General features: G+C 37.9%; 4 protein-coding genes across 41 annotated transcripts in view; 2 read left to right on the forward strand and 2 right to left on the reverse strand.

The window, feature by feature from the left end:
- The window catches only part of LOC127988172 (SLAM family member 5-like), a 177,353-nt gene that overhangs the window by 83,754 nt on the left and 71,035 nt on the right, over positions 1 to 22,564 (forward strand). The gene's annotated exons all lie outside the window — the stretch shown is intronic.
- Positions 1,305 to 6,457, forward strand: dnase1l4.2 (deoxyribonuclease 1 like 4, tandem duplicate 2). 2 transcript variants are annotated; one of them, XM_052590787.1, is made up of 9 exons: positions 1,305 to 1,446; positions 2,002 to 2,091; positions 2,182 to 2,276; positions 2,364 to 2,450; positions 2,629 to 2,741; positions 3,088 to 3,200; positions 3,410 to 3,567; positions 5,946 to 6,042; positions 6,135 to 6,457. In XM_052590787.1, the coding sequence occupies exons 2-9, from the start codon at positions 2,011 to 2,013 to the stop codon at positions 6,240 to 6,242; spliced, it is 852 nt and encodes a 283-aa protein (XP_052446747.1). In that variant the 5' UTR covers positions 1,305 to 1,446; positions 2,002 to 2,010; the 3' UTR covers positions 6,243 to 6,457. The 2 variants fall into 2 exon arrangements, with proteins under 2 accessions (XP_052446747.1, XP_052446746.1); XM_052590786.1 differs by having other exon boundaries at positions 1,333 to 1,477.
- LOC127988140 (piggyBac transposable element-derived protein 4-like) lies at positions 6,438 to 13,072 on the reverse strand. 3 transcript variants are annotated; one of them, XR_008161515.1, is made up of 4 exons: positions 12,162 to 13,072; positions 9,855 to 11,129; positions 7,211 to 9,775; positions 6,438 to 7,099 (listed from the first exon to the last, which is right to left on the reverse strand). XR_008161515.1 is itself a non-coding variant. In XM_052590741.1 (3 exons), exons 1-3 carry the CDS (start codon positions 12,347 to 12,349, stop codon positions 9,328 to 9,330), a joined length of 1,911 nt encoding a protein of 636 aa, XP_052446701.1. In that variant the 5' UTR covers positions 12,350 to 13,072; the 3' UTR covers positions 6,438 to 9,327. The 3 variants fall into 3 exon arrangements, 1 of the variants encoding a protein (XP_052446701.1); XR_008161516.1 differs by having other exon boundaries at positions 6,438 to 6,808; positions 6,905 to 9,775; XM_052590741.1 differs by having other exon boundaries at positions 6,438 to 9,775.
- Positions 13,568 to 19,403, reverse strand: LOC127988134 (piggyBac transposable element-derived protein 4). Of its 33 annotated transcripts, XM_052590723.1 has the most exons (7): positions 18,734 to 19,403; positions 18,509 to 18,658; positions 18,284 to 18,433; positions 18,128 to 18,208; positions 17,232 to 17,896; positions 14,790 to 16,007; positions 13,568 to 14,587 (listed from the first exon to the last, which is right to left on the reverse strand). In XM_052590723.1, the coding sequence occupies exons 1-7, from the start codon at positions 19,298 to 19,300 to the stop codon at positions 14,155 to 14,157; spliced, it is 3,264 nt and encodes a 1,087-aa protein (XP_052446683.1). In that variant the 5' UTR covers positions 19,301 to 19,403; the 3' UTR covers positions 13,568 to 14,154. The 33 variants fall into 33 exon arrangements, with proteins under 33 accessions (XP_052446683.1, XP_052446697.1, XP_052446677.1 ...); XM_052590737.1 differs by lacking the exon at positions 18,284 to 18,433 and having other exon boundaries at positions 18,584 to 18,658; positions 18,734 to 19,402; XM_052590717.1 differs by having other exon boundaries at positions 18,128 to 18,433; positions 18,734 to 19,401.

The following is a 22,564-nucleotide window of genomic DNA, read 5'->3' on the forward strand; positions in this document are numbered from 1 at the left end:
TTATAGGTTTACTTTCTTGCAGATTTCTCTCTGTACATTTGTTAAATCCAGTAGATTGCCATCAAAATATTGGATTCTAGGAATAATGTCTGGAAATGGTTTATTCAGGTTTTGATAGTGTAAGGGAGCTTACAGATACAACCCACGAACCATGATGAATGAAGACCAGAAGTCGGAGATGCAGTTAACTCTAGAAAACAGTTTGCAGTTTTATCAGCAGAAGTCAGCTTTAACACTCGTGAGGAGTGCGTAGGTCTCTCTGCATTCCCCCTTGTAAGAGAAAATGATATAATGTAGATGTTTATTGCAGCATGGCAGTGACAAACTACATGTAGTACCCTGGGTTCAACGGAGTGGGAATGAACCAGTTTATTCTCTTCATGTAAAGAAAGTTGCTGTGGTCTGTATGTTAATTAAGTTCTGACACCTCTTTGTCTGAGATAGTTTTGGGCGTCCCACACCCGCTCCCATTCAACAATTGATGACATTTGCTCAAGATGTGATTATCCCAAATGATTCAGTCAACTGTTAACGTTCTTCGTCTCCTTAATATCTGAGCCATTTTGAGAAATGAGCATGATCAATCATTTATTCTGGAGTGGATTATGGGTCGGGGCAGACAACAGTTTCTTACGATCTCAATACAACAGCAACTGAACTCCAACTGAGGTCACCGACTATGTCATTACTTTGGCGAAAAGGATACTGATTGGTTCAACTGTAGAAAAATGAGATTAGAGTTCACACGAAATGTCTCACACCCAAGACATATATCTGCCACCCAATACATCAGGGAGTTGGACGACGTCCAGCATTCCACCCTAAATGCTGTTATGAAAGCCCCCAGAGACTGGGACTGCACAGACAGATACCAACACACACGCATAGAGAATACACAACCCGTGTCCAACCCAAGATCTAATTAAGCTGCGAACTTTCCCAAGCATCCAGTACTTTTCATCAGCTAGAGGTTTCAGACAATAAACTTCTATACTATTCAAGTTTCTCATGGGGAAGCCCTTCAAATCATTCAATATTCTGAAGAATAATATTATTTAACAAGAAACCACTCGAATTTACATTCATTGAAGCAGCAGTGCATTCCAGAATCCACCACTTCAACCGCAAATGCAAATTCAATCATAAAAAACGGTTGCTTTTGGCAGTCAGCTCAGTTGGTCTTCAGACCCATGGCTATGCGGTTACCTCCAGTCAAGCCGGCTATAAATTACTTCAGAAATTACTCTACAGAAGAGAAGATCTGTTTTTAATCTAGAGGCCTCTACTTCTCCATTTTACTAGACATCTGTGCGACAGAAACCCTATCTGATTTAAAAACAGGAAGTGGGCATGGCTTGTTTTCAAATGAGCAGGCATTAAATTATTTACTAGCTGTTTAACGTACGACACAGGAAAACGAGACTTCATAGATAAACAAAAGCTTCGGTAAGAGACTTCATAGTACACAAAAGATTCGGTAAGAGCTGATTATTTATGTGTTTACTTCTAGAAAAATAAATGCAAATGCATAAAAGCATGTCATTTATGTGTTATAACATGTATGTAACAGATTCTTTTAACATTTAAACAAGATTGACGATGAGTCTTGAGTGTGTTAATGGAGTTTTCACTTCATTCTGGTGCATTGAAGCTTTTTTCAATTCTTAGATGAATATATTTTATTAAAACTTTGTGTTGTTTTAAGAACATTGTTCAACATGTAACTGTCTGCGGTTTCCTTGCTGTCTCTGCCGGATCTGCTGTGGTCCTACAGAATCAGACATGTCAGCTCTTTAGAAGATATAAGGGTTTCCTGTGTGCAAACAAGGCATCCTTCAATTGTCTGTTTAACTTCCCTTAGCGAACAGGAAAATGGTATAGAAATTCCTCTGATTTTAAGTAAGCATGAGGTACTGAAACAGACCTGAAAACCTGAAGCCAGGCTGAAGTGTTGTTGTCGTTAAACTCGTATCACTTCATGATGGTTTACACTTTCTTAAGGTCGACACCATGAAGATCGCATCTTTTAACATCAGACGTATGGGTCCGAGTAAGCTGTCAGATAAAAACATAGTAAAATATCTCATTAAGGTGAGTTTATAATCTGACTGTGTAAGAAAATCACATAGAAAAAGCCCAGAAGTATTTTTTTTTTAAACAGACCACAATGCTCTTTCCTAGATCTTCTCGAGGTACAGTATAATCATCCTTCTCGAGGTGGTGGACAAATCAGGCAAATCTTTAGACAAATTTCTGCAGGAGCTCAACAGCACCGGGTCTGTATGAACTTTCAGAGATTCTCTTCACCATCTGTTGCTCAAAAGCCTATAGAGTCTGCCCAAACTGAACGTTTTCTCCCACAGAGCTAATAAGAAACGTCCCTTCACGATGGTGGGAAGCTCCAGGCTGGGACGGACTCTTTATAAGGAACAGTTTGTCTGTTTCTACAGGTACAACATTCAGAAAATTTGTGTAAATTAGGTTTTCAGCATAAAAAATTGGAACAAAATACTAAAGGAGCATATCATGCATTTCAAAATTGTGTAGCATTTGATACAGCTTACTAGATGTTTAATTATGTCATACATGTAGCATTGAAAAACTGTATATTTCACTAATTTCTAATAGAGAAGATGAGGCCGAACTGGTCGACACGTACCAATACGAAGACAATCAAGTGGGAGACGAGGATGCTTTCTCCCGAGAGCCCTTCATCTTGCGTTTCCGCTGTAAACACACAGGTAACCAACTTCTGTTAAACCTTGAAATGTCTGCACCAACTGGACTAAAAAATCCTCAGTGATAACATGACTTAGACTTCCCCCAATATGAAAAGTCTGGGCTCATTTACTCACCCTCGTGTTGTCCTGTCCTGGAGCTTTTAACATTATGACGAATGGGAACTGAAATTTCAAAAAATGTAAAACCACTGTAAAAGTGGTCTATACAATTTATTTGAGAAACTGACCAAAACTGAAGTCATTATATATTTGTTCGTTGTAACTGTGCATGTTCCGACACAACCATTAATGTTTCAGCCGTCTGAGCACGTGAGGTCCATTAACATCATTTTTGGGTCTCTTTCAGTGCTGAAAGATTTGGTGTTGATCCCCGTTCACACAAAGCCCAAAGACTCACAGAAGGAACTGGATGAACTTTATGACGTCTTTCTGGATGTCATGGATAAATGGAAAACGGATGTGAGTTTACTCCTATGCAACCACATCCCATAAGAAATATATAGTTCTGTTTGTATCAGGCAAATGAGTGAATGCACACATTCACAGGAACTGAGTGGGCTGACTTTAGTTTACCTAAAGTGGAGATAACTGTTCTTTTGCCCAGCTAAAATACACAAGTGAGTCAAACATTGACTAGAGTTTGAGAGAAAGCTCTAACTGTCCTACAGAACGTCATGATCCTTGGTGACTTCAACGCGGACGGCGCCTATGTCTCCAAGAAGAAGATGAAGACCATCAGGATCCGCAGCGATCCCAATTTCCACTGGCTGATTGGTGACGATGTGGACACCACAGTTATCCAGTCCAATGACTACACCTACGACAGGTGAGTTAAAGAAATGGTGCCAACAACAGCAAATAGAGTCCAAAGTTATTTCTGACATAGTTCACACTCCTGCACTACTTATGGATTCAGATCCTCCCCTTTGATGTGTTCATGGTAGACAGCTTCAAACTGCTGAAGCATGGTGCGATGTGACAAAACTCACACACAGTGTAGACAGGGAATAGGCACAAAATGCGAGGCTGTGAAGGATAGACTAACAAGGCCAGACTTACTAACAGCTTGCAGATCAGGATTAACATTAGTGATGAACAAGGCTGAGCTTATTGCATATGCATTTGTAGGAGTTTCCCTTTCCATTCACAAAATATATGGGAAGATATTATTTTAAAGAGATAGTTCACCCCCCAAAAATCTGTCATTCATTACTCAACCTCATGTTTTTCCAAACCTGTTAGACATTCATTTATCTTTAATACACATATTAAGTAGGGAGGTAATGATTAACTCAACTCAAGATTTGATGTCCTTTTATTAGGCTATTGTTGCACGTTTCTTTATGAAATGTAAATATGACAAAACTAAATTGAAATGTTAAAACAAACCCCAAATCAAAATAAGTTACACAAATAAAATAAATCTCTTTCTATAAAACAAAGGTGCTCTTTGCATTTAAAATTGGAGGCAACCACTGCATTTCAATCATGATCCAAACAAAGATGCTGCATAGTAGTTTTTAATCTAAATTAGATTGTATAATTTTGAAATTGGAAGCAAAAACAGCATGGTCTGACTTTAGTTTTGTGAAACTATACATAAAACATATCTGAAGGAAACAGAAGTCAGTTCCCCTCAGATACATATTCCTATAATCTCCTACCATCAACTTTATCACGATTTGTATTGCATCTCAACTGATTTGAATTGTTTGTCACATATTTGAATCGATTTTCCACCGGCTCGTGGTTCATCGTTACAACCCTAATATTAAGATAATTTTGATGAAATAGATACCAAAGGAACTACCACGTTCAAGGCTGAGAAACATAGTAAGGACATCGTTAAAACAGTCCAGTGACATCAGTGGTGCAACTTTAATTTTATGAATCTAGGAGAATACTTTTAATGTGAAAAGAAAACAAAAATACAGACTTTATTCAACAAATTCTAATTTTCCTGTCAGTTTCCACAACAAAGTATTATCGTAGCTTTATAAAATTAAAGTTAATCCACCAATATCACATGGACTATTTATATTTAAATGATGTCCTTATGACCTTTCTGGGCATTTAACATGGTAGCTCCCTTACTGTCTATGCAGGGTCAAAAAGCTCTCGGATTTCATCAAAAATCTTATGAATGAAGGTCTTAGGGGTTTCAAATGACATATGGGTGAATAAGGACAGAATTATAAATTACACAAGTTTATTTTGTACAAATGCTGTATGTAGTAGGCCTGTGAAGTATCTTTTGCAGTAGTTTGTGTTGGTCATTTTGGAAATGCACTGACTGCGTCTGTGTTCTTTCATTTGCCCATCCATCTGTTAGTAGATCACCCGCAGATATTTGCACTCCCATTAGCGCTTTTATTGGGAATGTGCTCTCACGCTAATTTGCCCAGTTTAGCAAATCTGCCCTACAGTCTGTACAAAAGCACGCATTGTATAACGTTCCTAAATCGCAGGATTCTAGAATCCTAGAATTCGCAGAATCTTTTGTCCACTGAACGTTTTTTTTTTTTTTTTTTTAAAGAGATTTCATCATCTGAACAATTGGTATGTTGTTAAATAACGTTACAAGCCATTGACCACACAGGATTTCTGTCCCCTATAGCATCCTCTTCCTTCCTGTCAGCAACTAAACATTGAGATACCTTGACTAAAGTTATATTGTCTGTTGTCAGAAGTAGCACAATAGCCTTGAGTACATTTGGATATATTGTAGAACAGGGCATTGGTTTTCTGTCAAGGACTCATTTGTTGTAGACAGATAATATGAAGTTCTATGGACTTTTGTCGAATAGCGTTATGCAAATCAGATCCAGCGTAGACAATGCTTTAGATGAATGTGAAATAATTACTATTAATTAAAAGATGAGCAAAAGATTGCTCGGATGTATTTAGAAGCCATAGATGGTTTTCAACTAAAAGTGCAAAACGTTTAAAAATGCAAACGGGAAAACTGGATTTCGGGGACCTGAAAGTGCAAACTTTTGAAAATGGTTTTCAAATTCCAAGTTTTGGAAAACAATACTGTAATTAACTTTTTTTTTTAATGGATCCGTGTACACAGAAGTCTTAAAAGATGCCAAGGAAAACTTTCAGTATTGGTACATTGCTGTTGTCTAACCATACCTTGAAAGGACAGGTCAGTCTGCCACTCAAGCTTTGGAAAATGTTGATGGCAAATATTTTTTGTAGGATTGTGGTCTATAAGGACGACATGTTAAAAGCTATTGTTCCAAGATCTGCGAAACCTTTCAACTTCCAGGAAGCCTACAAACTTTCAGATGAAACTGTGAGTATACTACATAAGTCATTTTTTCTTACAAATTTGAGGTTCGCACACAGATTAGAAAATAATATATTAATATGATTAATCTTCGGCAGGCCCTGGACATCAGTGATCATTACCCAGTGGAGGTGAGTCTGAAGAAATCAACTGCGGCAAAGACCAGCAGCAAAACCAAAACCAAAACCCAGAAACGCAAAGCATGATGGGATGCCAATGCACACTGTATGGGATTTTAACTTTTAACTCTTTACTACCTCTTTATAAGATTATTCAGGCATTAAATTAATTTTAAATCAGCCATCTTTTCATGCTAATTCATTGTAATAGACTTTTTTAAATATAGTTCACATGCTTATAAATGAATCTGAAATTTGAAATGACTGTGAAATCTCAAAATAAACTTTTAATTTTTCATTTATTTAATGTCATTTTTTCCAACAAGTTTATTATGTTACGCCTAAAGTGTTAATAAATGTGTTAGTTTGCACAGCTAGATACAACCACTAATTGGTAGCACATTAATAAAAGAAAAAAAGATATTTAAACACAGGAACTACTGTATTGTACAAGCAATAAATTGGCAGACAAACAAGCGATAAATGCCAAACCACTGCTATTGGGTAAAAATCATGCATCAAGCGCCTTTAGCAAACTCAAATTTAGCTTGTGGCAACAAGCATGACAAGTCAGTAAACATGGACATCAGCTTCTGCATTACCAAAGAGAGATCAATTACAGCATTCCACTTACCCTCAAGGAATCAAGCAACCTTCATTAACAAGAAATCATTCAAAAAAAGAAATTAACTGTGCAAGAAGTCTTAAAGATCAAGTAGAACAATTAGGTAACAAATGGATGTTTGTACCAGGTGGTCATAAGAAAGTCTGTAGATGTGTGTAATCCTCCAATAGTCCATCTCAGCAGATCCAGATAAAAAATAACACAGCTTCTCCTTTCCTTCCTGACATCTGGGCATATACTTTATAGTATGTGGGACTGATCTTGAAAAGAGCCATTCAAAAAACTGCAAGCCAGGTGTTTGGACACATCTGAAGATTGGCTGAGATTGGTTGAATCATGAAGATGCAAGAAAAGATCAAACAGAAAAAAGGAAACGAACATTAACTCTCTTTATTGTTAATAAAGATAAGTAAAATGTGTGTAAACTCACCGATTTGAGGGGATCAAGTCCATCGATGAACATCTCTTCTAATTTGGACTCACTAACTTTGCCTACCGTTCATTTATCAAAGAACAATTAGTAGATTAAAGGGTTAATACTTTGTGAATGAATCAGGAATATTTTGCACAAAATAGGCTACACTATTAAAAGGAAGCGGCTTGATTAAAAATGTTAGACATTGCTACTAAATCAAAACATTTAGAAAAGCAGTTACATACATTAACAAATAGCGATCAGAATAATAAAAAAATTAACAATTAATTCTACCACAATTAATAATATTCTATATCCTATTTCATTTAACTGACTTGGTTTGTTAGTGATTTCATAACTGATTTAGTTTTTGATTAGATCGAGTCTAACTACTCATAAATGTAGTTTTTGTTTTGTCCCTTTTATGAAATATTTGTAGTAACAGATCCCAATTCGCTAGTTGCGTTGTACTGTGTGTTTGATGTTGCAGATCGATTGTGTTATTCTGCTCTCATTTGTGGCCCAGCAGTGCACAACACAATGCAATTAAAAAAAAAAACATGAGCTCGCAACACAATAAAACAAAAAACAAAACACAAACTCACAATACAACGCAATTAAAAAAAGCAAACATGAGCTTACAACACAATGCAACTAAGCCACAACACAACGGAAATGCTCCCTAATTGATTTTTAAATGAACAACGTTGTTTTAACTGAATGTTTTGATATCCTGGTAATCTTAATATATTGATGAATTGAGCAGTAAATAAATCAATATTATTTTCGATTTGGACCAAGCGGCAACCTCCCGCTCTCTCTCTCGTAAAGACCACACAGAAGTGACTTAAACAGTAAATCGTCAACTGCCTGCAAAAGGGAGTCAAGATTTCTCTTTGGAGTGTTACAAGCTCTTGGTCCATAAAGAAGATCTGTAAAGTTGCAAAGACTAAAGACTCAAATCCAAAGAGATATTCTTTATAAGAGACTCTGCCACGTCCCCCTGAAATGGCTTGTTCAAACATGTCTATGTCACTATGTGGAAATATTCATGCAATGCCGCCCAAATGTATCCGCAGAAAAGAAGGCGCGATTTCAGTAACACAGTTAACCTTGCAGAGGAGGTAATTCTGATTTTGCTACGACAATCTGGCGCTTCTGAATCAGCTACTGGAAGTATGTTTTGGTATTAAAGTATTTTATATTGAATGTTTAAATGCAGAGTTTTGCCCATCGCGTACTGCAAACTGGGTCATTTGGCCAATCAGAGCATACTGCGCTTGTCAGACGGAGGGACTTTGTAGAAAATGACGCATTTGAGAGGCAGGGAATTGAGGACCTACAATAATGTACAGTATTTGAAAAATAATGTTTTTTATTTTTTAATTAAAGCATTTCAACATATTCTGGTGCACCAAATAATGATCTATAAAACCAGCATACGACCCCTTTAAAATGCCCAACTTTACAGAAAAAAAAAAAAAAAAAAACTTTACAGCTTGGTTCGAAAAATTATTTTGGTCTATAAAGCTAATTTTATCTTTCATGACAACTGAGAGGGGGGTAAACATTTTTTATAACTCATCCGTTTAAATTATATTAAGCCTCAAAGTTTTATGCATAATTAAGGGCGTGGCCACTTGAGTGACAGGTGGATTGCTGCTGCTGACACTTCAGTAGATCTAGGACAGGCGTGGCTTCAGCAACCAGCTCCCACCTTTTTGCCCATTTTCGATTATCCAGGAGTGACACACGGTGGCGAACTGCCAAGATGGCGATGGTTGGCTCCGCCTACTTTAGTCTTAAAAATACGGACTTCGGAAACCTACGGTGATGTCATGGACACTATGTCCATGTTTTTATACAGTCTATGATTTGGTCACTCAAGCTCTGCTCTAGCACACAATTGCCCATTTCTGCAGACCAACTGTCCCCTAGTGTTTGGGAGCATTTCTGTGGTGTTGTATCTTAATTTTGTTGTGTTGAGAGCTTATGTTTGCTTTATTAATTGCGTTGTGTTATGCACCACTTGGCCATCGTACATTACTAATTTCATTCTCCAATTCTGTGTATTGTTTTTCTTGTGTTTGATCCTAGTGCACACTAGACTCAAAATCCTAGGACTTAGGCGTTCACTCTGTCTCATTCTCACTGCTGCTATCTGGGCAATGCCAGCTGGTGAAACAGTCACGCTTGGGAACAAAGCACAGTGGCACATCACAAGTCACACACATGACTGGAGTTTTATAGCAGCAAATTCTGCATTTTCGTCTTCCAATGCTGCTATCTCCACTGATGTACTTGGGCAAATGGGAGTAAGGGGTAAGAGTGGGGGGTATATGTCTGGGGGCGGGTACAGGTGCTGTTCCTCCAAGCTCTTCAACAAGTGCCTCCCGGAAGGCTTTTTGAGTCAGAGGCTTCTGGTTATTCATCTTGGCCATCTGCTGGTGCAAAATGAAGGAATTGACCACAGCGATGTCCACAAAGTGGTAAAAAAAGGACCGATACCACCTTCTTGTTTTATGTAAAACTGTGTAAAATGAAATCAATGCGTCAGACAGATCCACTCCTCCCATGTGCCTGGAATGAATGAAACATTCATTATAAGATGCATAATATAAAAGGTATAACTTCAAACCAGTGAATTAAATCTACTAACTTGTTGTAATCCAGCACTGCGCCTGGAACGGGGAAATCCTGAATGGCCCAAACTCCATCGGTTCCTTTCACGTTCCTCTTAATGGAGTCCCCATTAAAGGCTTTATGAAAGGTTGAGCACATCAGCACGTCCCTCCTGTCCTTCCACTCAACAAACAGCAGATTGTCTTCCCTAAACCAGCGAATATTGCCACGAGGAGCCACTGTCTTTAAGTGGCCAATCCGGTTTGCGCGAACGGTGCCACAAGCCCAGATCTTTTTTTGCAGCAGGTCTCTGAAGAGCTTGGGACTGGTGTAAAAGTTGTCAACAAACAGCTTGTAGCCACTTCCCAACAACTTTTCATTTGCCAGACTCATGACAGAGTCATAACTAATGCCTTTGCTCTTCTCTGCACAGATCTTTCCTTCATAGATGAAGAAGTCCCAAGTGTAGCCACAGAGGGAATCTGCCAAAACAAAAAGTTTGTACCCCCATTTTGTAGGTTTGTTTTTCATGTACTGTTTGAGTCCATTTTTAGCCTTCGATGCCACCATTCGTTCATCAATGGAGATGTTCTGAGAGGGATGGAAAGAGGCTTTACAGGCGTCCCTCATGTCCTGGTACAGCGGTTTGATCTTACACAGGCGGTCGTATTCAGGTGTTCCTCTCTTCTTGTCATTCTCTGCATCCACTTTGGGATCACTAAGATGAAGAGCTTTACTGATGGTCATAAACTTCCTGCCAGACATGATCTGAGTTGGATAGGGAAGATTATATATCTTAGACCTCCTCCAATAGTCTGTCAGTTTGAAGCATTTCAGCAAACCCATGTAAATCACCAGTGCTATGAACGACCTCAGATCTTCAAGTGAAATGTCCTCCCATTGCTTCTTCGAGCCTTCCTGGCGCATGGCTCCATATGCATTTGAGTTTGCTAAAATTGTCCGCATGACTGTTTTTGAAAAGAACAACTCAAAATACTGCCGAGGACTGCATGTTGCAGTGGAGACCAACCGTGGGCCGGGTTTTTGTTTAGGTCTGAATATTGGCTGTGTCGGCTCAACATCAGGCTCATCTGCACTTTTCCACTTCTGTTCTAAGATGCTCAAGGAAAAAGGTAGGGATCGACTCACACTGCTTTTCCTACCTTTGCTTTTGCCACTTTGCACAGAGGAAGGTGTTCCGGATCGGCTAGACTTTGCTGGGGATGGTGATACGGAAGACAGTCCGGATCTCTTCTTCTTTTGTGGAGTGACCTCTGGATTCCAGTCATCATCACCAGAGGCATCTGTAAACCTGTTGCATGAGGTAAAAAAATAAATAAAAATCCAATATTTCAAACACACTGCCCCATGCAATAACAAATGTGAGTAACACATTTTTTTAATACATGTCTATATCTATTTCACGTTTGTGCCTCACGTGTGCGATACAGATCACAGCACCGAAAAGCGAAATCGTTTTATGAGCACGCGCGATTATAATAGGCCTACCACAAAAATGCAGTGATTAAATTACACTTGAACGGTCCGCCTACTCTGTGGATTTAAAACACTAGTGCGGCACTTAATAAACACCTCGACATATACTGTTTACATTTCTGGATGACACACCCAGGTCCTCGGTCTCTTTTGTCGATCTGATATGCGTTAAGTACCAGGGATAGGAACGAGAATATATGCTGCAACATATAATCGCGTTTTCAAAGCGTTTTTATTTTTTATGGTTACAGAAAATCATATTCACGCTCTAAACATGTTCAGATGCTAATCTAAATGATAAAGTGCTTGACTAATTTACTATATGGAATGAAGACCACTGCGGGAAAATACGCTCGTGCAGTAATATGCTATAATAACAACTATGCAATGTTAAAATTATATTCAAAAATAGACAGTGTTTAAAAACAAGATAAAGCGAGTCACAATAACGTAATAGAGATCAGAGTCCACTTTCAAGTAACATACGGGTACAATGCCAGTTTTTTAAATTATTATTATTATTTAGCACGTTTCACATTTCGCACAGCAGTCATAATGTATGAATAAAAATAGTTTCACACGGTTTGGTCGACTGACAAATGAATCTGCTGTAGGCCTGCTGCTCGTCTCGCTGTATTGACCCATGTGCTACAGGTTCATTCATTCATTACGTGATTTGAATTAATTTTGATCCGTGCAAGAAAAAAAAAAACAATGTACATGAATACTAGAATAAAAAAAAAGGCTCCATGTATTTTTCATTTGATAATTCATCCATGCATTTGCTATTTTGGCATGCATATTTTCGTGTAGCAGTAAAAATATCTTTAGATGTGTATCCACTCACTCATCCAGAAGGGTTTCGAGACCATCGTCGATGGACATCTCCTCTTCTGCAGAGTCGCTGGAAGCCACACTGTCCTTGTCAGAAAAATCATCCCATTCTTTGGTCTTGTCTTGTTCTTCATCACTGTTTACAGATTCCTCCGAGCTGTCCATAACGCTATCTACCATCTCTTTATTACACGCATCCATCGTTCAATGCAGCGCTGCACAGGGTCGCAGATAACAGTAGCCCACTCCAGCAAATTGAGCAAAACACCATGCGGAGAGATCTTGCAGAATGCATTAAACCCGTTAACCACTGCGACTGCCCTTTCATTCGCTGCTGGTCTTTGTCTGTCACGATTTCCCATCCAGTCATTGGCTAGAACCGCCCCACACAAGCGCCAGGTACACGGTACAGGGATTTATGATCCTGATTGGAGGTTTTGAAATCAAGCGCTTGAATGTAATTTATACCCCAAGGCATTTTTTATGCGAGGACATTTTTGAATGAACATGTTCAAAGACGAGTAGCAAAATAGTGGGAAAGGCTTCACTTTAGAGAGAGAAAAACACTATATAGAAAAAAAGTAGTGGGACACCCCTTCTAATGAACAGGTTTGACTTCTTGAGTAATTTCATGAGTCCAACGCTTAACGTTTGAGCTTATAATAGTAATCTAGGGATTTGTGTGCTTCTAGTTTTATAGTAGAAGTTTGGACAGGACCCTTTTCTATTCCAACATGACAATGTCTAAGTGCATAAGGCAAGGTTTTAAAAGAAAGTATTGATTGAGGCAGTGTGGTAAAACTGGACTGTTTTGCAGAAACCCAGCTGGACACCCTTGGGGTGACTTTAAATGAAGACCTGTGTAGAACTCATCACCAAACACCAATGACTTGTACATATTTTAGACTCTTCAAAAACTGTTGCAACAAAGATGGAAATATAGTTTTTAAAGATATTTATTATTGCTGCATTTTTTTCCACCGTTTTGGAAGTGTCTTTTTCTGTTTTAAAGAATGGGTTGTCCCATTATTTTTGTCCATATATTATATGCAAGTCATTGGTGTTTGGTGATGAGTTTTTGGCTCAAGGCTTGCATTTAACGTCACACCAGAGGTGTTCAGCTTGGTTTAGGACTTGGGTTTACGCAGACCAGTCAAGTTCTTCCACACAGACTCGATCATTTATTTTCTTTTTTTGCACACTATTTGGACAAAAGTATAACAGAAAAGTGTCCTGTCCAAACTGTCGCTATAAAATTAGAAGCAAACAGTTCCCTGGCCTAGAATATCATTATTATTTGCTTCAACACTTAGATTTGTACTCATGGAAATTACTAATAGGGGGTGTCCCAATACATTTGCCCATGTATGTGCATGTGTTTTGTGTTGACATATCCAAAAAGTGACTCTTAAACAGCAATTTATAAGAAGTCTTTTTAATGAAACACTTTACAAGCAGCTCATACATATTTTCAACCAGGCAATGTGTTGTTAATGTCTACAAAGTTGTACGACTAAATATTAAGCACCTTTTCATCATCAGGTCCCATATCTCTGAATCATACAGGTATCGGTACCAATAGCATCTCGAAGTATTTTTAAGTAAAAATTCTTAAGCAACATAATTGGCTCAAAGGTCCTAATCTGTCCTTCAATGTATCTTTTTACATACTATAAAGAGTCTGTGTGTTATCTCTTTGTGTGTAAACCAGATCATTCTCTTCAGATAATCAAAGCAATACCAAGACAAAACTCTGGTTTTTCATTCTCAGTCTGCACAATTAGGTTATTACTTTATTAAGTCAGAATTTCCACAACAGGAGTACAAAAATATTTGTACCTGCCAAATTTCTCAAGAAAAAGTTTAGATGCTGGACAAAAAAATGAACTTTCTATAGACACGTGTCCTCCGTCTGCGTTCATGCATGTGATCAATTATTGTATACTTTGAATGGCTATGCATTCAATTTTTATGCAAACTCTAGTGTGCAATGTATACCTTGGCCATTACTCTCTTTCAGACTCTTCAGTTAATTTGTCGTGCCATTTATTGTAACAGTCACGCTTTGGAACAAAGCATAAATGCAACTGGCAAGTTGTACACATGACTGGAGTTTTATGACTACACACTTTGCATCTCTGTCTTCCAAAGGTGCTGTCTCCTTTGTGGAATATGGGTAGGTGGGAATTTGTAAGATCTTCTTGTACAGGAGCAGATGCATTTATTGTTCCCGCAAGCTCTTCAACAAGTGTCTCCCGGAAGACCTTCTGAGTCAGAGGCTTCTGGTTCTTCATCTTGGCCATCTGCTGGTGCAAAATGAAGGCATTGACTACAGCGATGTCCACAAAATAGTTAAAAAAGGACCATATTTGTTTGTTTTTTTTCAAAGCTGTGCTATATCCTGTAAAAGCTTCAGACTGATTCACTCCTCCCATGTGCCTGGAATGAAAGAAAAATGTAAACATTATAAGACTTGCTTTTAGAAGTAATTAATTACAACACTGCGTTACTCAGTAATGCATTATTTTACTGGTTAGTTAAAAAAAAAATAATAATAATAATAATAATCACATAACATAACTCGCTTGCAATGTGTTACCATCAAGCACAAACTGCAAACCAATGAATTAAATCTACTAACTTCTTGTAGTCCAACACTGCGCCTGGAACGGGGAAATCCTGATTGGCCCAAATTCCATCGGCTCCTTTCACGTTCCTCTTAATGGAGTCCCCATTAAAGGCTTTATGAAAGGTTGAGCACATCAGCACGTCCCTGTTGTCCTTCCACTCAACAAACAGCAGATCGTCTTCCCTAAACCAGCGAATATTACCACGAGGAGCCACTGTCTTTAAGTGGCCAATGCGGTTTGCGCGAACGGGGCCACAAGCCCAGATCTTTTTTTGCAGCAGGTCTCTGAAGAGCTTGGGACTGGTGTAGAAGTTGTCAACAAACAGCTTGTAGCCGCTTCCCAACAACTTTTCATTTGCTAGACTCATGACAGAGTCATAACTAATGCCATTGCTGTTCTCTGAATAGACCTTCGCTTCATAAATGAAGAAGTCCCACGTGTAACCACAGAGGGAATCTTCCAGAACAAAAAGTTTGTACCCCCATCTTGTAGGTTTGTCCTCCATGTACTCTAGGAGTATATTTTTGGTGTTCGATGCCACTATTCGTTCATTTATGGAGATGTTCTGAGAGGGATGGAAAGAGGCTCTGCAGGCGTCCCTCATGTCCTGGTACAGCGGTTTGATCTTACACAGGCGGTCGTATTCAGGTGTTCCCCTCTTCTTTTCATTCTCTTCGAGCACTTTGGGATCATTAAGATGGAGCCCCGCACAGATGTTAAAAAATTTATTGCTAGACATGATTCTTGCAGGAAACGGCATGCTGTATATGAATGATTTCTTCCAGTAGTCTGACAGTTTGGAGCATTTCGTCATGCCCATGTAAATCAGAAGTCCAATGAATGACTTAAGATCTTTTATTGAAATGTTCTCCCATGGGCTCTTCTTTCCTTCACAATGCATGGCTCCATATGCATTTGTATGTTCTACAACTGTCTGTAGCACTGATTTTGAAAAGAACAACTCAAAATACTGCAGAGGACTGCATGTTGCAGAAGAGTTTAACTGTGGGCCAGGTGTGTTTTTAGGTTTGAATATTGGCTGTTTCGGCTCAACATCAGGCTCTTCTACACTTTTCCACTTCTGTTCTGAGGACAAAGGTAGGGCTTGATTCGTGCTGCTTTTCCCACCTTTCTTTCCGCCACATTTGACAGAATACATTCTGGAACTCCTCTTCTTTTTTTGTGGATTGCAATATGGATACCAGTCCTGATCAGAGGCATCTGAGAACCTGTTGCATTAAGCAAGACAAGAACCAGGCATTAGTGATGTAAATACACACACAAACGTGTTGCATTCAAAAATAGAACTTAGTTTCAACAAAGAAAGAGTAAATAGTATTGAAAAATTTCAAGAATGATGGAAGTTTACCTCTGTTTACATAAATAACAGTATCACTGTTGCTATGTTTATCAATTATAAAACTATTTAAATTCAAATATAAAGCAGTTACACATAAGAGAGTACTATACTCAGGTCAAGTCAATGAGTTGTTTTGATTAAATCATAAGTCGCTATGTTTGCATTTAATACTTTCAAAAGTTATTGTTAGCTGTTTTTTTTTTGTTTTTTTGTTTTTTTTACATGGAATAGAAGAAAATGCAGAACGTATTATGTGGGATAATTAATAAGGCAAGTCAAGATTTTAAAATGTATTTGAACAAATTACATTTGGAAAACTTACCCAGGTAAAAAGAAAAAGTATACTTCAATAATATACTTGATGTGCTCTATTTTCGAGCACTAATTTTTGTACCAAATATACTAACAATTATTATTTAGTAAATTTTTTTTTTATTTGGACTTAAGATCAACAGTGTACTCAACTGTGCTATTTTGGGACACCATGAATATAAACTTAAATTTGCTTTTAACATACCATCTCTGTATTTTAAAAAATACTAGCCACTAATTACAGTACTCTTGAGCGTAAAAGCGTATGAAAGATGGGTTCAAGTACACTAAAAGTGGTAACTAAATAATTAAAAAAAAAACACAGAGGCAGTATTTTAAAAGTGCATTTTTTTTCGTGCTCAGTCATTCTGAGATTTTGGGCTTTTGGCTTTTCATAGTGTTTTTTTTTCTTTCAGATTTGTATAAATAAACACCCAAAATACACTCTTAAGTGTTTATTTTATAACACTTTATCTATTTGTGTCAATAGATTTAAAATTACAATACATATTTTTATAAAGGCTGTTCTCAAAATGAGTTTTTTTCCTCCTACTTTAGTAAATCTCCACTTCTGTAGCACTTAAACACAACATAACCCAGACAGCAACATAGTGTTGGCCCAGATTCGGCCCACATGAAATCCATGCGGGCCAGATGTGGGCCAGATCTGGGCCAAAACTGCTTGCTGTCTGGGAAACAGTTTTTTTATATTCACCTGCAGTGATTTGACTTACAAATATATAAAAGAGACTTTGCAGATATATGTAGTAGGTATAGTTACCGATCCAAGAGGGGATCCAGACCATCGAGGAACATCTGCTCTTCTATGGAATCCACACTGGACATGACACTTTCGTCAGACGATTCCTCAAAATCTGTCACCTCATCATTTTCATCTTGTTCCAGCGTGTTACTGTTTACAAGCTCCCCCGTGTTGTCCTTAACTACTTCATCGCTTTTCTTTCTTTTTAGCGTTGGCTGCGGATAAATAGCCTCATCTTGATCCCCCTTTTTACTACAGTCCTCCGTGTTGTCCTTAGCAATTTCAACCCTTTTCTTTCTTCTTAGATTTGGTCGCAAAATAACCGCATCATCCTGTCCCCCATTTTTACCACACTTCTTCGTGTTGTCCTTAGCTATTTCATGTCTTTTCTTTCTTCTTAGCTTTGGTCGCAAATTAACAGCATCAACTTGTTTTCTATTTTTACCATAATCTGTGCTGTCGTTAGATTTTTCATGCGTTTTCTTTCTTCTTAGCTTTGGTCGCAAATTAGTCACATCAACTTGTTCCCCGTTTTTACTACACTCCTCCGTGTTGCATTTAGTTTTTGATAGAGTTGGCAGCGAAGTAATCGCGTCGTCTACTCCCTTCACATCACCCTCCTCCGTGTTTTCCTCAGTTTTTATTACTGTTGGGCGCCAAATAATCGCGTCATCCTGTCCTACCTTCTTATCACACGTCTCCGTTTTGTCCGCAGTTTTTGTTAGCGTTGGGCGCAAAATAATCGCGTCGTCTTCTCCCTTCACATCACCTTCCTCCGTGTTGTCTTCAGTTTTTATTAGTGTTGGGCGCAAAATAATCGCGTCGTCTTGTCCTACCTTCTTATCACACATCTCCGTGTTTTCCTCAGTTTTTATTAGTGTTGGGCGCAAAATAATCGCGTCGTCTTGTCCTACCTTCTTATCACACTTCTCCGTGTTGTCCTCGGTTTTTGTTAGCGTTGGTCGCAAATTAATCGCGTCGTCTTCTCCCTTCACCTCACACTCCTCAGTGTTGTCCTCAGTTTTTGTTAGCGTTGGTCGCAAAGTAATCGCGTCGTCTTCTCCCTTCACATCACACTCCTCCGTGTTTTCCTCAGTTTTTGTTAGCGTTGGTCGCATATTAATCGCGTCGTCTTCTCCCTTCACATCACACTCCTCCATGTTTTCCTCAGTTTTTGTTAGCGTTGGTCGCAAAGTAATCGCGTCGTCTTCTCCCTTCACCTCACACTCCTCAGTGTTGTCCTCAGTTTTTGTTAGCGTTGGTCGCAAAGTAATCGCGTCGTCTTCTCCCTTCACTTCACACTCCTCAGTGTTCTCCTCAGTTTTTGTTAGCGTTGGTCGCATATTAATCGCGTCGTCTTCTCCCTTCACATCACACTCCTCCGTGTTTTCCTCAGTTTTTGTTAGCGTTGGTCGCAAAGTAATCGCGTCGTCTTCTCCCTTCACCTCACACTCCTCAGTGTTGTCCTCAGTTTTTGTTAGCGTTGGTCGCAAAGTAATCGCGTCGTCTTCTCCCTTCACTTCACACTCCTCAGTGTTCTCCTCAGTTTTTGTTAGCGTTGGTCGCAAAGTAATCGCGTCGTCTTCTCCCTTCACATCACACTCCTCAGTGTTGTCCTCAGTTTTTGTTAGCGTTGGTCGCAAAGTAATCGCGTCGTCTTCTCCCTTCACATCACACTCCTCAGTGTTGTCCTCAGTTTTTGTTAGCGTTGGTCGCAAAGTAATCGCGTCGTCTTCTCCCTTCACATCACACTCCTCCATGTTTTCCTCAGTTTTTGTTAGCGTTGGTCGAAAATTAATTGCGTCGTCTTCTCCCTTCACCTCACACTCCTCAGTGTTCTCCTCAGTTTTTGTTAGCGTTGGTCGCATATTAATCGCGTCGTCTTCTCCCTTCACATCACACTCCTCCATGTTGTCCTCAGTTTTTGTTAGCGTTGGTCGCAAAGTAATCGCGTCGTCTTCTCCCTTTACATCACACTCCTTCGTGTTTTCCTCAGTTTTTGGTAGCGTTGGGCAAAAAACATTCACCTCATCTGATTGCTCCTTGATACCACATTCTTCTTTGTTGTCCTTTACCGTTTCATCCATTTTAGATTTTGTTAAGGCTGGAAGCAAAACGAAATTAAACTGCTGACTGCAACCATACACTGTAGAACTAGAGGGCTGCAACAAATAAATATCGTGCAGAAAAGCGGCCGCAGCTGAATAACGCACTCTCATTGGATACTATACTTATCCGTCACCATGTGCTGGATTATCATTGGCCAAACCGACAGCGGGAAACTGGAGGGAAAAAAAACTATTCACGTGCAAATCATACCAGCATCGCACATTGGGAATCTACTTCATCCATAGTCATTGTAATTAGATAGAGACTGTAATCGCTGTATGAGAGGACTGAAGCTATTTAAATTTGGCAAGTCTGAAACCTGTTTGAGGGGCTTGATATCAAGGACACAAAAGAGATATAAAAAACAAAAAGAAACCTGGCATGCTGTATAATAATAAAAAATGCTGAAAATCCCAAATTTATCTAACGCTGAGAATAATCGAAGGTTATGGAAGTGAAGATGGAAAATAAGATACATTTGGTTGTAAAAATGGTTTTGTGATTCAGATTGGTCACAAACAACAGTTTTGGTACATTTTCATACAGAGCAAAATGCATGCATTCCTGTTTTAAGATAAAATACATTCAAATCCTGATTCCACAGTACCAGCAATCGTAATCATTATACAAATTGTGACAGAAAAGCAAAAATTAGCAATGGTAGCCATTTAGGCTGAAATTGGAAAGCATTATTTAAAAGTGTAATTCTGGTGTTGTTAGAGCGCATCAGAATAAAATGTGGGAGAAAACAGGCATATTTCCCATATCTACTTACAATGTTAGTACTTATAAACCTGAACTTTAAAACCCCTTAGCTGTCACCCCCCATTTTCAGCATGGAGACACAAATGACATACCCAAATTGAAAAGGTTGCTGCTCATTTTTCTTACTATATAAATCAACATATGTTCACAAAGCGAATTCTTTAAAGTTTACTGTTCAGGAATCAGAATTATTCAGACGGTTATGATAATAAAGATGTACTGTATAAGTTCAAACATGAAAACAAAAACACAATTATTAAAACATTTTATTATTATTTCATTTCATATATATATATATTAGCGGTGTAACGGTACGCAAAAATCTGGGAAACAAATGCAAACATTAACCTGCAGGTTGTTTATTACTATAAACTTTTTTTTTTTTAAATACTTTTAAATAAAATATATATAAAATAAAAAAAGAATAAGTAATAAAATACTGCTGCAAAGTTCTCCACTAAATAAAATACTCTCAGTCTCAAAACAATATCATATAATAAAATATAATGAAAAATATAAATAAATAACTATGATTACTGTGCAGCATGACCAATCCCAGCTTGTAGGCCTGCTCATATTTAAAAAATATATATAACTTTTCCAAAGTGTAAAGTGCAGCATCAGCAGTTTCAGTTTTTAGACCTGCTCAGATTTCATTATTGCGTTTGCCCGATCGGAATTAAGAGCAAAGGTCTGTTTAAATGCCGACAGGAGCTGCGTTTGAATTAGAATCATCAACCTTGTTGTAGTGATGGTGTGTAACCGGCCTTAGAATCAGCTGCAGGGCGGGATTTCCGATTATTACGGAGACTTAAGCCACTTAATATGTTTGTTTGGAAACACGAAAATGTACCTATGTTCCACATACAAAATATTGTATTCAGTCATTCGGTACACACGTGCATATATATATATATATATATATATATATATATATATATATATATAAAATGTTGCTATACACCATCATTGATTGGATCTTTTTTGTGTTTAGGGGATACACACAAGCATCACAACAAATGTTTACATTTAGTCATTTTGCAGTGTTTTTTATCCAAAGTGACTTACAACTTGGGGACACATAAAGTGATTCTTCTTAAAGAGGCAAACAGACACAGGAAGTCAGAATCAGAATTAGCTTTATTCGCCAGGTGTGTGCAAAGACACAAGGAATTTGTTGTGTTTTTTTAAGGTGCTCCTGGTACATACAAACATACACATCTGACATGAGAACAAAAAAATAAATAAAAATAGACTTAGCAAGAGTTATGTACAGATTTTTGCATTATAAAGGTTACACCATAGTGCTGTGGCTTTTCTTTTAATAAGCACATTTAAATGGTATAGGCCTACACTACAGTAAATTAAATTCCATACAAACATACAATAAATAACTTTTTTTTCCCCAAAAGTAAATCATGACACCACATAACCAGTTTAATTAAATAAATGAAGACTAATACAGATCCAGTATTTTTTTTCCACATCATGCTAAAGTTTTCAGACTATTTGAAACATTCACACTTCCAATACAGGACTGATTGTGGAAATGGAATGATTCTTTTGGATTGCAAACATGATACTTGACTCTGAACTGCTGCTAATCATTATTCTTTTGTCTATAATGTTCCAATCATTGGTGCCTGTCTCACATCTAGATTGTCTTCACTTCATCATTTCATTGTTGTTCAGGGCAGGGGCGTCATGCATTCATGATTTTTGAGGAGGCGCATGGGGGGGGTGTTAGTCATGGATGTCATGTCATATCATGAACTGATATAGGCATATGTTTTATTTATTTTTCATTTTATTTAGAACAATTCCAAACATGCATAAAATATCAGGAAATATAGATTCTCAAACCTGTAAGTAAATGCGTTATTTGATCAATAAAAGGTGATGGGCAAAGTAGTAAACATCTATTAACTACACACAAAACCCAACTTTTTACTTAAGTGCCATATCATGTGCCAAATATTTCTAATATGACTGAATTTGCATTTAATGTAAATTTTGATAACATTATTGTAAATTACTTATTTTAACACTTTCATTTTACAGAGAGTAAATAAACATTTACATCATCAAAGAACATTTTCATTCAGTCTAGCCAGAGTTCAGGCAAAAACTATTTACATTATGAAACGAATATCTTACTTGCATTCGTAAGCACTTCTGCACTTTTTGTTATTTCCGATGAGAGAATTCGCTAAATCAGTGGTTGTCAACCTGTGGTCCGCGATGGTATTGCAGGTGGGTCGCCAATTACTATTAAAATAAATAATAATATTGTTAATATGTGTAAAAATGTCAACGTCATAACATAATAACATAATTTCATATATATAATTAAATAATAAACAATAAATATCCAACGATAACTATTGCTGGCTGATTGGTTTAAGAATAAACCGCCAATTTATCTTAGATATTTTTGCTGCATATGCTACAGAACAACAGCAGATGTGCCAAGTGGT

The sequence above is a fragment of the Carassius gibelio genome, chromosome B22 (assembly GCF_023724105.1).
Source record: "Carassius gibelio isolate Cgi1373 ecotype wild population from Czech Republic chromosome B22, carGib1.2-hapl.c, whole genome shotgun sequence".
Lineage (NCBI taxonomy): Eukaryota > Metazoa > Chordata > Actinopteri > Cypriniformes > Cyprinidae > Carassius > Carassius gibelio.

Coding starts and splice junctions, on each gene's coding strand:
- dnase1l4.2 (XM_052590787.1), top strand. CDS start 2,011: ATGAAGATCGCATCTTTTAACATCAGACGTATGGGTCCGAGTAAGCTG. Junction 2,277..2,363: donor CAGGAGCTCAACAGCACCGG/GTCTGTATGAAC, acceptor TTTCTCCCACAG/AGCTAATAAGAAACGTCCCT. Junction 2,451..2,628: donor CAGTTTGTCTGTTTCTACAG/GTACAACATTCA, acceptor AATTTCTAATAG/AGAAGATGAGGCCGAACTGG.
- LOC127988140 (XM_052590741.1), bottom strand. CDS start 12,349: ATGGATGCGTGTAATAAAGAGATGGTAGATAGCGTTATGGACAGCTCG. Junction 11,130..12,161: donor CTCGAAACCCTTCTGGATGA/GTGAGTGGATAC, acceptor CTCATGCAACAG/GTTTACAGATGCCTCTGGTG. Junction 9,776..9,854: donor GCAGTGCTGGATTACAACAA/GTTAGTAGATTT, acceptor CATTCATTCCAG/GCACATGGGAGGAGTGGATC.
- LOC127988134 (XM_052590704.1), bottom strand. CDS start 19,300: ATGGATGAAACGGTAAAGGACAACAAAGAAGAATGTGGTATCAAGGAG. Junction 18,659..18,733: donor AGAACACTGAGGAGTGTGAA/GTGAAGGGAGAA, acceptor GAGGAGTGTGAG/GTGAAGGGAGAAGACGACGC. Junction 18,434..18,508: donor AGAACACTGAGGAGTGTGAA/GTGAAGGGAGAA, acceptor GAGGAGTGTGAG/GTGAAGGGAGAAGACGACGC.